This window comes from Rhinopithecus roxellana, chromosome 11 (assembly GCF_007565055.1).
Source record: "Rhinopithecus roxellana isolate Shanxi Qingling chromosome 11, ASM756505v1, whole genome shotgun sequence".
Taxonomy (NCBI): Eukaryota; Metazoa; Chordata; class Mammalia; order Primates; family Cercopithecidae; genus Rhinopithecus; species Rhinopithecus roxellana.
In genome coordinates, this window is record NC_044559.1 from 54,199,510 (window position 1) to 54,215,269 (window position 15,760).

Below are 15,760 nucleotides of genomic sequence, written 5' to 3' on the forward strand. Positions count from 1 at the left end.
CAGCCATAAGCATCCATCCCCAAGGCTGCCTGTTTCTCTCTGAGAGGCTGTGAACCCACCAAGGAGAAAACAGGTCATGCTTCCCTGTGGGACTGGGGCACATCTGACCCGCAGGCCCACCTGCCTGCCAGGCCCTCCCAGGAACCTTCCCTGACTGTCCCCTAAGAGAATGTACATAATGCAGCCTCCACTGCCCAGTCTGGGTGTTTTGCTCCACCTGAGTGCATTCTGGCATCCTGGGAGCGCTTCGGAATCCACACTGCACCCAGAACCCATTCCTGAGTGCCTGGAGGAGGGAGCTGCAAGCAGACCTTAGAGACCTCAGGCTGTAGCCTGTGGCTCAGGAGGGTTGAGCTGAGATTTGTACTTGGTACTTGAACAGGACAGGGGCCCACACTCTCGAGAGATCTGACGGGTACAGGCTCACAAGCTGTTGTGAGACCTAACCATGCCTCCCTGCACAAGGTTGATCCAGAAAGGGTGTTGCCTGTTCCCCCACCAGACCTTTCCCCAAGGGAGCCCTGTGGCCCAGAAGATCTAACCACCACCACAACAACAAAACTGTGGGCACAGTGCCAGTGGTTGGCAGTGGTTCTCCCATGGCTCATGGGCAAGCCTGGTGAGAGAGTTACATTTGTCCTCTTCACATGGCAGAACACAGTTGCAAATGTGAAGATGCACAAAGGAAACGTGCGGGTAAGAGCCGATCTACTGCTCATTGCTCTCAAGCACCATCTGCTGTATGGCAACCCAAACTAAAACACCAAAAATCACTACTAATTCTCCCCACTGTGAAACCAAGAACAAGAATTTTACAGCAAAGACCTTATACAGAGCCTTAGTCCTCTGAAACTTCCAGAAGCAAAGCCAATGGACTATGCTCAATTTACAACACAATGAAAAGAATACTAGTCCTCCCAGAGGAGAACAAATCAGGACAAGGACCCTGGCAATTCAAAAAGCCAGAATGTTGCCTTGCCTCCAAATGAGCCCACTACTTCCCTAGTAATGGTTCACAACCAGTCTAGATTGTCTGAAATGACAGACATGGAATTCAGAATCTTGATGGCAAAGAAGCTCATTGAGATCAAGGAGAAAGTTGAAAATTAATCCAAGAAAGCCAAACAATCCACTAAAACAAAGAGCTGAACGACAAAATTCCCTTTTTAAGAAGAACCAAACTGAACTTCCTGAGCTGAAAAGCTCACTACAAGAATTTTGTAATACAGTCAGAAGTATTAACAGCAGAATAGACCAAGTTGAGGAAAGAATCTCAGAGTTCGAAGACTGGTTCTATGAATCAACTGAGTCAGACAAAAAATAAAGAAAACAATTAAGAAAAATGAACAAAACATCCCAGAAATATGGGATTATGTAAGGAAGCAAAATTAACAATTCATTAGCATTCCTGAGAGAGGAGAATAAGCAACTTGTAAAATATATTTGAGGATATAGTCCACAAATATTTTCCTAATCTCGCTAGAGAGGTCAACATGCAAATCCAAGAAATACAGAGAACTTTAGCCAGATACTATATAAGATAACCATTCCCATGGCAATTAATCATCAGATTCATCAAAGTGATTGCCAAAGAAAAATCCTTAGAGGCAGCTAGAGAGAAGGTGCCAGTCACCTAGAGAAGGACTTCCATCAGCCTAGCAACAGACTCTCAGCAGAAACTTTGCAAGACAGAAAAGACTGGGGGCCAATTTTCTTTATTTTTCTTCATCTTTTATTTTAAGTTCAGGGGTACATGTGCAGGATGTACAGGTTTGTTTGATAGGTAAATGTGTGCTGTGGTGGTTTACTGCACAGATCATCCTATCACCCAGGTATTAAGCCCAGAATCCATTGGCTATTCTTCCTGACACTCTCCCTCCCACCACATGTTCCACAGGTGCCCAGTGTGTGTTGATCCCCGCTCCCCCATGTATCCATGTATTCTCATCCATCAGCTCTCACTTATAAGTAAGAACATGCAGTATTTAGTTTTCTGTTCCTGCATTAGTTTTCTGAGGATAATAGTTTCCAACTCCATCCATATCCCTGTAAAAGGACATGATCTGGTGCCTTTTCATGACTGCATAGTATTCCAGGGTATATATATACCACATTTTCTTTATCCAATTTGACATTGATGGGTATTTAGGTTAATTCCATGACTTTCCTATCATAAATAGTGCTGCAATGACATAAAACACCATAAAAAGTGGGCAAAGGACATTAACAGACACTTCTCAGGAATGCCAATGAATTGTTAATTTTGCCTCCTTACATAATCCCATATTTCTGGGATGTTTTGTTCATTTTTCTTAAATCATTCTATTATAAAGATACTTGCATGCATGTTTGTTGCAGCACTATTTACTATCAATACAGTAAAAAAGGCCATACTGCCCAAAGTAATTTACAGATTCAATGCTATACCTATCAAACTAACAACACCATTCTTCCTAGAATCAGGAAAAATTATTCTAAAATTTATATGGAGCAAAAAACAGCCCAAATAACCAAAGCAATCCTAAGCAAAAAGAATAAAGCTGGAAGCATCACAGTAGCCAACTTCAAACTAACTATAAAGCCACAATAACCAAAACAGTTTGGTACTGGTACAAAAACAGATATATAATCCAATAAAATAGAATGAAAAACTCAGAAATAAAGCCCCATACCTAGAGCCATCTGATATTTGAAAAGACCAAGCAATGGGGAAAGGGCTCTCAATTCAATAAATGATGCTAGAATAACTGCCTAACCTTATGCAGAATATTGAAGTTGAACCCATATCTATCACCTTATATGAGTATTAACACAAAATAGATTAAAGATTTAAATGTAAGACCTCAAACTATAAAAGTCCTAGAAGACAACCTAGGAAATATTTTTCTTGACATAGGCCTTGGCAAATAATTTTTGGCTAAGTCCCCAAAAGCAAATGCAACAAAAACAAAAATAGACGAGTAAGATTTTATTAAACTAAAGAGCTTCTGCACAGTAAAAGAAACGGTCATTGAGCAAACAGACAATCCATAGAATCAGAGAAGGTATTCATGAACTATGTATCCAACAAAGACCTAATATCCAGAACCTATAGGGAAATTAAACAAATCAACAAGAAAAAAACTCCATTAAAAATGGGCAACAGACATGAACAGACACTTACCAAAAAAAGACATATATGCTGCCAACAAGCATATGAAAAAATGATCAGCATCACTAATCATTAGAGTAATGCAAGTCAAAAGCACAATGAGATACCATCTCACACCAGTCAGAATGGTTATTATTAAAAAGTCAGAAAACTACAGATGCTGGTAAGGTGGTGGGGAAAAGAGAACTTCGTTTTTGAGACAGGGTCTCACTCTGTCACCCAAGCTGGAGTGCAGTGACAAGATCTCAGCTCAGTGCAACCTCCGCCCCCCAGGGCTCAAGCGATTTTCCTGCCTCAGCTTCCCAGTTAGCTGGGATTACAGGTATGTGCTACTACACCTGGCTAATTTTTTTGTATTTTCAGTAGAGATAGGGCTTCACCATGTTGGCCAGGCTAGTCTCAAACTCCTAACCTCAAATGATCTGCCCACCTCAGCCTCCCAAAGTGTTGGGATTACTGGCATGTGCCACTGTTCCCAGCCTATAAAAGGGAACATTTAAACACGGTTGGTAGGAATGTAAATTAGCTCAGCCACTATAGATAGCAGTTTGGAGATTTCTCAAAGAAATTAAAACAGAACTACAATTCAGCCCAGCAGTCCCATTACTGGGTATATACTGAAAAGAATATAAATCATTCTACCAAAAAAACACATGCACTCATATGTTCGTTACTATTCACAATAGCAAAGACATAGAATCAATCTACTTGACCAACTATGGTAGATTGGAGAAAGGAAATATGGGACATATATACCATGCAATACTATGCACCCATTAGAAAGAATGAGATCGTATCCTTTGCAGCAACATGGATGGAGGTGGAAGGCATAATCCTAAACAAATTAATACAGGAACAGAAAACCTGAATACTGCATGTTCTCATTTATAAGTGGGAGCTAAGTACTGAGCACATGTGGATATAAATATGAGAACAATAGGCACTGTGGACTACTAGAGGGTGGAAGGTGGTGGTGGGTTTAAAAACTACCTATGTAGTACTATGCTTACTACCAAAGTGATGGGATCAATACTCCAAACCCGAGTACTGTGTAATATTCCCACGTAACAATTCTACACATGTACCCCCCTACACCTGTATCTGAAAGAAAAGTTGAAATAAAAAATGAAAATAAACACTTAATTTAAACTGCATTCTAGACAAAATGAACCTAATAGACATTTATAGTACATGTCACCCAACAGCTAGAAAATACACATTCTTCACCATAGCACATGGAAGATTCTCCAGGATAGACCATATGTTAAGCAACAAAACCACTTTTTTTTCTATTATTATTATTATTTTTTATTATTATACTTTAAGTTATAGGGTACATGTGCATAACATGCAGGTTACATATGTATACTTGTGCCATGTTGGTGTGCTGCACCCATCAACTCGTCAGCACCCATCAATTCATCATTTATATCATGTATAACTCCCATTGCAATCCCTCTCCCCTCCCCCCTCCCCATGAGAGGCCCCAGTGTGTGATGTTCCCCTTCCCAAGTCCAAGTGATCTCATTGTTCAGTTCCCACCTATGAGTGAGAACATGCGGTGTTTGGTTTTCTGTTCTTGTGATAGTTTGCTAAGAATGATGGTTTCCAGCTGCATCCATGTCCCTACAAAGGACACAAACTCATCCTTTTTTATGGCTGCATAGTATTCCATGGTATATATGTGCCACATTTTCTTGATCCAATTTGTCACAGATGGACATTTGGGTTGATTCCAAGTCTTTGCTATCGTGAACAGTGCCGCAATAAACATACGTGTGCATGTGTCTTTGTAGTAGAATAATTTATAATCCTTTGGGTATATACCCAGTAGTGGGATGGCTGGGTCATATGGTACATCTAGTTCTAGATCCTTGAGGAATTGCCATACTGTTTTCCATAATGATTGAACTAGTTTACAATCCCACCAACAGTGTAAAAGTGTTCCTATTTCTCCACATCCTCTCCAACGCCTGTTATTTCCTGACTTCTTAATGATTGCCATTCTAACTGGTGTGAGATGGTATCTCATTGTGGTTTTGATTTGCATTTCTCTGATGGCGAGTGATGATGGGCATTTTTTCATGTGTCTGTTGGCTGTATGAATGTCTTCTTTTGAGAAATGTCTGTTCATATCCTTTGCCCACTTTTTGATGGGGTTGTTTGTTTATTTCTTGTATATTTGTTTGAGTTCTTTGTAGATTCTGGATATTAGCCCTTTGTCAGATGAGTAGCTTGCAAAAATTTTCTCCCATTCTGTAGGTTGCCTGTTCACTCTGATGGTACTCTCTTTAGCTGTGCAGAAGCTTTTTAGTTTAATTACATCCCATTTGTCAATGTTGGCTTTTGCTGCCGTTGCTTTTGGTGTTTTCGACATGAAGTCCTTGCCCATGCCTATGTCCTGAATGGTACTACCTAGATTTTCTTCTAGGGTTTTTATGGTATTAGGTCTAACATTTAAGTCTCTAATCCACCTTGAATTAATCTTCCTATAAGGAGTAAGGAAAGGATCCAGTTTCAGCTTTCTACTTATGGCTAGCCAATTTTCCCAGTACCATTTATTAAATAGGGAATCCTTTCCCCATTTCTTGTTTCTCTCAGGTTTGTCAAAGATCAGATGGCTGTAGATGTGTGGTATTATTTCTGAGGACTCTGTTCTGTTCCATTGGTCTATAGCTCTGTTTTGGTACCAGTACCATGCTGTTTTGGTTACTGTAGCCTTGTAGTATAGTTTGAAGTCAGGTAGCGTGACGCCTCCAGCTTTGTCCTTCAGACTTAGGATTGTCTTGGCAATGCGGGCTCTTTTTTGGTTCCATATGAACTTTAAAGCAGTTTTTTCCAACTCTGTGAAGAAACTCATTGGTAGCTTGATGGGGATGGCATTGAATCTATAAATAACCTTGGGCAGTATGGCCATTTTCATGATATTGATTCTTCCTATCCATGAGCATGGTATGTTCTTCCATTTGTTTGTGTCCTCTTTGATTTCACTGAGCAGTGGTTTGTAGTTCTCTTTGAAGAGGTCCTTTACATCCCTTGTAAGTTGGATTCCTAGGTATTTTATTCTCTTTGAAGCAATTGTGAATGGAAGTTCATTCCTGATTTGGCTCTCTGCTTGTCTGTTACTGGTGTATAAGAATGCTTGTGATTTTTGCACATTGATTTTGTATCCTGAGACTTTGCTGAAGTTGCTTATCAGCTTAAGGAGATTTTGGGCTGAGACAACAGGGTTTTCTAAATATACAATCATGTCATCTGCAAACAGGGACAATTTGACTTCTTCTTTTCCTAACTGAATACCCTTGATTTCTTTCTCTTGCCTGATTGCCCTAGCCAGAACTTCCAAGACTATGTTGAATAGGAGTGGTGAGAGAGGGCATCCCTGTCTTGTGCCAGTTTTCAAAGGGAATTTTTCCAGTTTCTGCCCATTCAGTATGATATTAGCTGTGGGTTTGTCATAAATAGCTCTTATTATTTTGAGGTATGTTCCATCAATACCGAATTTATTGAGCGTTTTTAGCATGAAGGGCTGTTGAATTTTGTCAAAAGCCTTTTCTGCATCTATTGAGATAATCATGTGGTTCTCGTCTTTGGTTCTGTTTATATGCTGGATTACGTTTATTGATTTGCGAATGTTGAACCAGCCTTGCATCCCAGGGATGAAGCCCACTTGATCATGGTGGATAAGCTTTTTGATGTGCTGCTGAATCCGGTTTGCCAGTATTTTATTGAGGATTTTTGCATCGATGTTCATCAGGGATATTGGTCTAAAATTCTCTTTTTTTGTTGTGTCTCTGCCAGGCTTTGGTATCAGGATGATGTTGGCCTCATAAAATGAGTTAGGGAGGATTCCCTCTTTTTCTATTGATTGGAATAGTTTCAGAAGGAATGGTACCAGCTCCTCCTTGTACCTCTGGTAGAATTCAGCTGCGAATCCATCTGGTCCTGGACTTTATTTGGTGGGTAGGCTATTAATTATTGCCTCAATTTCAGAGCCAGCTATTGGTCTATTCAGGGATTCAACTTCTTCCTGGTTTAGTCTTGGGAGGGTGGAAGTGTCCAGGAAATTATCCATTTCTTCTAGGTTTTCTAGTTGATTTGCGTAGAGGTGTTTATAGTATTCTCTGATGGTAGTTTGTATTTCTGTGGGGTCGGTGGTGATATCCCCTTTGTCATTTTTTATTGCGTCTATTTGATTCCTCTCTCTTTTCTTCCTTATTAGTCTTGCTAGCGGTCTGTCAATTTTGTTGATCTTTTCAAAAAACCAACTCCTGGATTCATTGATTTTTTGGAGGGTTTTTTGTGTCTCTATCTCCTTCAATTCTGCTCTGGTCTTAGTTATTTCTTGCCTTCTGCTAGCTTTTGAATGTGTTTGCTCTTGCCTCTCTAGTTCTTTTAATTGTGATGTTAGAGTGTCAATTTTAGATCTTTCCTGCTTTCTCTTGTGGGCATTTAGTGCTATAAATTTCCCTCTACACACTGCTTTAAATGTGTCCCAGAGATTCTGGTATGTTGTATCTTTGTTCTCATTGGTTTCAAAGAACCTCTTTATTTCTGCTTTCATTTCGTTATGTACCCAGTAGTCATTCAGGAGCAAGTTGTTCAGTTTCCATGTAGTTGAGCGGGTTTGATTGAGTTTCTTAGTCCTGAGTTCTAGTTTGATTGCACTGTGGTCTGAGAGAGACAGTTTGTTATAATTTCTGTTCTTTTACATTTGCTGAGGAGTGCTTTACTTCCAATTATGTGGTCAATTTTGGAATAAGTGCGATGTGGTGCTGAGAAGAATGTATATTCTGTTGATTTGGGGTGGAGAGTTCTATCGATGTCTATTAGGTCCGCTTGGTGCAGAGATGAGTTCAATTCCTGGATATCCTTGTTAACTTTCTGTCTCGTTGATCTGTCTAATGTTGACAGTGGAGTGTTGAAGTCTCCCATTATTATTGTATGGGAGTCTAAGTCTCTTTGTAAGTCTCGAAGCACTTGCTTTATGAATCTGGGTGCTCCTGTATTGGGTGCATATATATTTAGGAGAGTTAGCTCTTCCTGTTGAATTGATCCCTTTACCATTATGTAATGGCCTTCTTTGTCTCTTTTGATCTTTGATAGTTTAAAGTCTGTTTTATCAGAGACTAGGATTGCAACCCCTGCTTTTTTTTGTTCTCCATTTGCTTGGTAGATCTTCCTCCATCCCTTTATTTTGTGCCTATGTATGTCTCTGCATGTGAGATGGGTCTCCTGAATACAGCAGACTGATGGGTCTTGACTCTTTATCCAGTTTGCCAGTCTGTGTCTTTTAATTGGAGCATTTAGTCCATTTACATTTAAGGTTAATATTGTTATGTGTGAACTTGATCCTGCCATTATGATATTAACTGGTTATTTTGCTCGTTAGTTGATGCAGTTTCTTCCTAGCCTCGATGATCTATACATTTTGGCATGTTTTTGCAATGGCTGGTACTGGTTGTTCTTTTCCATGTTTAGGGCTTCCTTCAGGGTCTCTTGTAAGGCAGGCCTGGTGGTGACAAAATCTCTAAGCATTTGCTTATCTGTAAAGGATTTTATTTCTCCTTCACTTATGAAACTTAGTTTGGCTGGATATGAAATTCTGGGTTGAAAATTCTTTTCTTTAAGAACGTTAAATATTGGCCCCACTCTCTTTGGGCTTGTAGAGTTTCTGCCGAGAGATCTGCTGTTAGTCTGATGGGCTTCCCTTTGTGAGTAACCCGACCTTTCTCTCTGGCTGCCCTTAAGATTTTTTCCTTCATTTCAACTTTGGTGAATCTGGCAATTATGTGTCTTGGAGTTGCTCTTCTGGAGGAGTATCTTTGTGGCGTTCTTTGTATTTCCTGAATTTGAATGTTGGCCTGCCCTACTAGGTTGGGGACGTTCTCCTGGATGATATCCTGAAGAGTGTTTTCCAACTTGGTTCCATTTTCCCCCTCACTTTCAGGAACCCCAATCAGACGTAGATTTGGTCTTTTTACATAATCCCATACTTCTTGCAGGCTTTGTTCCTTTCTTTTTCTTCTTTTTTCTTTTGGTTTCTCTTCTCGCTTCATTTCATTCATTTGATCCTCAATCGCTGATACTCTTTCTTCCAGTTGATCGAGTCGGTTACTGAAGCTTGTGCATTTGTCACGTATTTCTCGTGTCACGGTTTTCATCTCTGTCATTTCGTTTATGACCTTCTCTGCATTAATTAGTCTAGCTGTCAATTCTTCCACTCTTTTTTCAAGATTTTTAGTTTCTTTGTGCTGGGTACGTACTTCCTCCTTTAGCTCTGAGAAGTTTGATGGACTGAAGCCTTCTTCTCTCATCTCGTCAAAGTCATTCTCTGACCAGCTTTGATCCATTGCTGGTGATGGGCTGCGCTCCTTTGCAGGGGGAGATGCACTCTTATTTTTGAATTTCCAGCTTTTCCGCCCTGCTTTTTCCCCATCTTTGTGGTTTTATCTGTCTCTGGTCTTTGATGATGGTGACGTACTGATGGGGTTTTGGTATAGGTGTCCTTCCTGTTTGATATTTTTCCTTCTGACAGTCAGGACCCTCAGCTGCAGGTCTGTTGGAGATTGCTTGAGGTCCACTCCAGACCCTGTTTGCCTGGGTATCAGCAGCAGAGGTTGCAGAAGATAGAGTATTGCTGAACAGCGAATGTACCTGTCTGATTCTTACTTTGGAAGCTTCCTCTCAGGAGTGTACTCCACCCTGTGAGGTGTGGCATGTCAGACTGCCCCTAGTGGGGGATGTCTCCCAGTTAGGCTACTCAGGGGTCAGGGACCCACTTGAGCAGTCTGTCCCTTCTCAGATCTCAACCTCCGTGTTGGGAGATCCACTGCTCTCTTCAAAGCTGTCAGACAGGGTCGTTTGTGTCTGCAGAGGTTCTGCTGCCTTTTTGTTGTTGTTTTTTTTTTTTTTTTTTTTTTTTTTTAGCTGTGTCCTGTCCCCAGAGGTGGAGTCTACAGAGACAGGCAGGTTTCCTTGAGCTGCTGTGAGCTCCACCCAGTTCGAGCTTCCCAGCGGCTTTGTTTACCTACTTAAGCCTCAGCAATGGCGGGCGCCCCTCCCCCAGCCTCGCTGCTGCCGTTTCGGTTAGATCGCAGACTGCTGTGTTGGCAATGAGGGAGGCTCCGTGGGCGTGGGACCCTCCCGGCCAGGTGTGGGATATATTCTCCTGGTATGCCCGTTTGCTTAAAGCGCAATATTGGGGTGGGAGTTACCCGATTCTCCAGGTGTTGTGTGTCTCAGTTCCCCTGGCTAGGAAAAGCGATTCCCTTCCTCCTTGCGCTTCCCAGGTGAGGCGATGCCTCGCCCTGCTTCAGCTCTCGCTGGTCGGGCTGCAGCAGCTGACCAGCACCTGATTGTCCAGCACTCCCCAGTGAGATGACCCCAGTACCTCAGTCGAAAATGCAGAAATCACCAGTCTTCTGTGTCGCTCGCGCTGGGAGTTGGAGACTGGAGCTGTTCCTATTTGGCCATCTTGCTCCGCCCCCCAAAACCACTTTTAAAAATGTTTTAATTGAAATCATATGAAGTATCTTTTATGATTACAATGGAATAAAACTATGAATCAATAACAGAAGGAACTTTGGAAACTGTTCAAATAAATGAAAACTACACAACATGTTCATGAAAAAAAACAATGCATCAACGGAAAGAAAGGTTTTAATTTAAAAATTCCTTGAGACAAATGAAAAATGGAAATACAATATACCAAAACCTATGTAATATAGGAAAAAAAAGCCCTAAAATAAAGTTAATAGCAATAAACTACCTACATGAATAAAAGTAGAAAGAACTCAAATAAACAACCTAAAATTACTCCTCAAAGAACCAAAATAAAGAACAATCCCAAAATAAGTAGAAGGAACAAACTAATAAAATCAGAGCAGAAATAAACAAGAAAGATTTAAAAAATATAAAAGATGAACAAAACGAAGAGCTGTACTTTGAAAAGATAAACAAAATTGACAAACTTTTAGATAGACTAAAAATAGAAGTGAGGAAATTCAAATAACTAAAACAAAAGAAGAAAAGGGTAACATTATAGCTGATGTCACAGAAATACAAAGAATCATAAGAGGCTACTACAAACAACTATATGTGAACAAATTGCAAAACCCAGAGGAAATGGATAAATTATTGGACACACGCCAAGTTACCAAGATTGAATCGTGAAGAAACAGAAAATCTCAACACACCAATAATGAGAAACAAAATCAAAGGCAATAATTAGAAGCTTTCCATCAAAGAAAAGTCCAGGAACCCTGATGCACTGCTGACTGCTACCAAAATTTAAAGAACTAATGCCAGTTCCATTCAAACTATCCCAAAAACTTGAAGAGGAACGAATATTTTCAAGCACATTCTACAAGGCCAGCATTACTCTGATTAAAAAAAAACAGACGTGGACTCAACAGAAAATAAAACTATGGGTCAATATCACTGATGAAAATGTATGCAGATATTTTCAACAAAAGACTAACACACCAAATTTAGCAACACATTAAAAAGATCATTTACCATGATCGAGTGGGATTCATATCAGGGAATTAAAGATGGTTCAACATCCACAAACAAATAAATGTGACACATCACATTAACAGAACAAAGGACAAAAAACATACTGATTTCCACAGTGTTTACACTAATTTATATACCCACAAACAGTGTATGAGTTCCCTTTTCTCCATATCCTTGAAAGATTTTGTTATTTTTGTCATTTTTATAATAGCCATTCTGACATGGATTAAGTGATATCTCATTGTGGTTCTGATTTGAATTTCTCTGATGATTAGCGACATTGAACATTTTTTCATATATTTGTTGGCCATTTGTATGTCTTCTTTTGAGAAATATCTATTCACATCTTTAGCCCATTTTAAAAATCAGATTTGTATTAGTCTGCTTCCACATTGCTAATAAAAAAAATACCTGAAACTGGGTAATTTGCAAAGAAAACAGGTTTAATTGGCTCATGGTTCTGCAATGAATACTATCCAGCTGTATTAGTACATTTTCATGCTGCTGCTAATGACAGATCTGTAACTGGGCAATTTACAAAAGAAAGAGGTTTAATGGACTTACAGTTTCATATGACTGGAGAGGCCTTACAATCATGTTGGAAGGTGAAAGGCACGTCTCACATGGTGGCAGCCAAGAGAAGAGAATGAGGAAGAAGTGAAAGCAGAAACCCCTTATAAAACCATCAGATCTCAAGAGACTTACTCACTAGCAGCATTATGGGGGAAATCACCCTCTTGTTCATTATCTCCCACCAGGTCCCTCCCACAACATGTGGAAATTATAGGAGTACAATTCAAGAAGAGATTCGGGTGGGGACATAGCCAAACCATACCACCAGCCATAAAACAGAAATGGTGTCCTGTCATTTGCAACAACATGGATGAACCTAGAGGACATTATGTTAAGTGCAAGCCAGGCAAGAAAGACAAACTCCGTATGATCTCACTTGTATGTGGAATCTTACAAAGTTGATTTTATAGAAATACAGAGTAGAATAGTGCTTATCAGAGGCTGTGGAGGGGTTAGGGGAGGAGGCACTGCAAGTGGCTTGTTAATGGGTACACAGTTACAGTCAGACATGAAGAATAAGTTTGAGTGTTCTGCTACACAGTAGGGTACTATAGCAAATAACATTATTGTGTATAATTCAAGATAGCTAGACAGGAAGATTTTGAATGTTATTACCATAAAAATGATCAATTCTTCTAGTGATATATATGGCAATTTCCCTGATTCAATCATTATACTATGTATACATGGACTAAAACACCATATTGTACCCCATGAATATGTACAATTATTATGTCAATTATAAATTAAAATCTTAAATAAAAAGGAAGAGAGGCTTAGACTATAATAAAAAGTGACAATGCTTTATTGTGAACCCTCTGAATTGTTAAAAATATACCAGAAATCAAAGTTTCCATTCATTTTTATAAAAATTTAAGCAAATGACCACAATTCAATTAAATGACAAAAAAGACCAATTAATTTTCAAAATAAACTATGAAGTTACATGTAAAAATCATGAAAGTGTTTTTACTGCAAGGATGTAGAAACACTCTATTACTTCATATACTACATACACTTAAAAAGTTGAAAGTCAATTTTATTTTTCTAAGAGTATTAACCCTTTTTTAAAAGTTTAAACATTTTAAAACAGATATAATTGATTTAAAAATCAGAATGAAGGCTGGGCGCGGTGGCTCAAGCCTGTAATCCCAGCACTTTGGGAGGCTGAGACGGGCGGATCACGAGGTCAGGAGATTGAGACCATCCTGGCTAACACGGTGAAACCCCATCTCTACTAAAAAAAATACAAAAAAACTAGCCGGGCGTGGTGGCGGGCGCCTGTAGTCCCAGCTACTCGGGAGGCTGAGGCAGGAGAATGGCGTAAACCGGGGAGGCAGAGCTTGCAGTGAGCTGAGATCCGGCCATTGCACTCCAGCCTGGGCAACAGAGCGAGACTCCATCTCAAAAAAAAAATTTTTAAAAAATCAGAATGAATTAAAAAAGATTCCAACATAAAGAAATAAATTAAAGAAAAGTAAACATGGATTGGGTAGAAAAAACAAAAAGCATCTCAAAATATTTAAATCCAAATATGTCAATAATTATAATAATTTTAAATTAAAACATTCAAACATATCTAGGAATACAAAAAGACATTCACACTGGATTTGTAAAAAAAAAAAAAAATCTAACTAAGTGATTTATAAGCCATGTCAGTAAATTATAAAAATCCAGAAATATAGAAAACAAGTAGATGAAAAGAGATACACCACACATACACTAACAAAAATCACCATAGTATGTCAATGTCAGACACAATAGGATTTAAGGCAAATGACCTTACCAGAGATTCAGATGGTTCCTTTCATAAAATGAAAAAGTTGAGTTTGCCAGAAATACAGAATTTTTATACACATGCACCAATAACATAAGCAGCATTTAAAAAGAAGACAAAACTACAAGAAGAAATAGATAAATCCAAAATAATAGGAGGAGAATTCAACATGCCTCTCTTAGTAAATGTCAGAACAAACAAAAAATTAAAGGAAATCAAGAAATAAATACTACTTTAAATAGCACAATTTAATGAATGTTTGTACAGTCCTAACATGATACACATCCATAAACCAAATTCTGCTTAATTTATTCAAAATTAACTTTAATTAAAAATTACTTAATAATATTCATCATTATATTTACTGCTGAGTCTTTTTCTTCTAACAGCTCTAAGTGTCAGGCAAAATATTTTCATCTAATTCTTCACCCATACTCTAGGATACAATAAGAAAATCTTTTTAAGAACTAAATGAAAACCAGATCTGTGGTGTAAGTACTAGACTTGCAATATATGCTAATGACTCAATAATACTGTCTCACTTCACATGATATAAGCACATCACACTTTGTGGTAATAAACTATTAATAGACACCATCCAGTTGAAGTATAAGCTTTATGCTACTTTTTAGATACATACACAGAGGTATCTTTAGAATAAAGTTTAAAATATTTGGTATCATTTGTCCAAGGAAAAAGTATGTAATGATATTAAGTAATAGAGCATAAAGGAGACTAAAAGAAACTTATCAGGCAGATAAAATAGGAAGGACAAAGAAAATGGTATACTTAAACATAGAAATATCAATAATAAGACTAAATGTGTTTTATGAGAGCTAATTAAAAGATAAAAAATATTAGACCGAATTTGAAAAATATACAACTATAAGCTTCATACAAGAGATACAGAAAAAAAAAAAAACCACAAAGAAACAGGAATGTTAAGTTACCAAGATGAAAAATAAAATGTATCATGTGAACACCAATCAGAAGAAAGTTGGTCGATTTACATTAATAGCAGATGTGATAGGTTTTTTTTTTGTTTGTTTGTTTTGGGTTTTGTTTTGTTTTTGTGGCGATGAGGGTCTCACTTCATTGCCCAGTCAGGTCTTGAATTCCTGGCTTCAAGAGAAGCCTTTACCTCCCAAAGTGCTGGGATTATAGGGAGACATGATAGTTTTTAAGGCAAACAAACAAAAGCTATAAAAATGATAAAGCAGATCCCTTCATTAGGACAAAAGTTTATTTCTTCCAGTAAGATTGTTAATTTTAAATTTATACACACATTAATAATAAAATGTCATAAGATATAAAGTAAAACCTGACATTATTATAAAAAGGAACAAGGAAATTCACAATCATAGTGGAAAAACTAACACATCTAATTCAGTCATTGTACAGACCAGTATAGATCTAGAAGTATATACAAAATAATTACAAAAAAAAGTTGTAGATACATTCATGAACCATAAAAAGAGCTGTTGAATATAATTGAAAATAATTTTATAACATTTTAAACTTACTTACAATGAAAACTCTCATTTCCGGTAGTTTCAAGATTTTTAGTTTCAGATTGGCTTCTTGAAACTAAAACCATGTCCTCAGGCGATTGTGGGGTTGTAAGAGTCGCTAAACAGAAAAACAGATCTATGATAAAACTTCTGTATACGTCAAGTAATCAGCAATACTTCCTCTTATTCGTGTAAAATTAATGGAATAGGACTAGGAAGTTATAGCAG

General features: G+C 38.3%; 1 protein-coding gene across 1 annotated transcript in view; it reads right to left on the reverse strand.

Annotated features, from left to right (window-relative positions):
* The window catches only part of CCDC7 (coiled-coil domain containing 7), a 502,976-nt gene that overhangs the window by 275,572 nt on the left and 211,644 nt on the right, over positions 1–15,760 (reverse strand). The window contains exon 21 of the mRNA XM_030940622.1: positions 15,549–15,650. Within this exon, the coding sequence (XP_030796482.1) occupies positions 15,549–15,650 (102 nt within the window). The remainder of the gene's footprint in view (positions 1–15,548; positions 15,651–15,760) is intronic.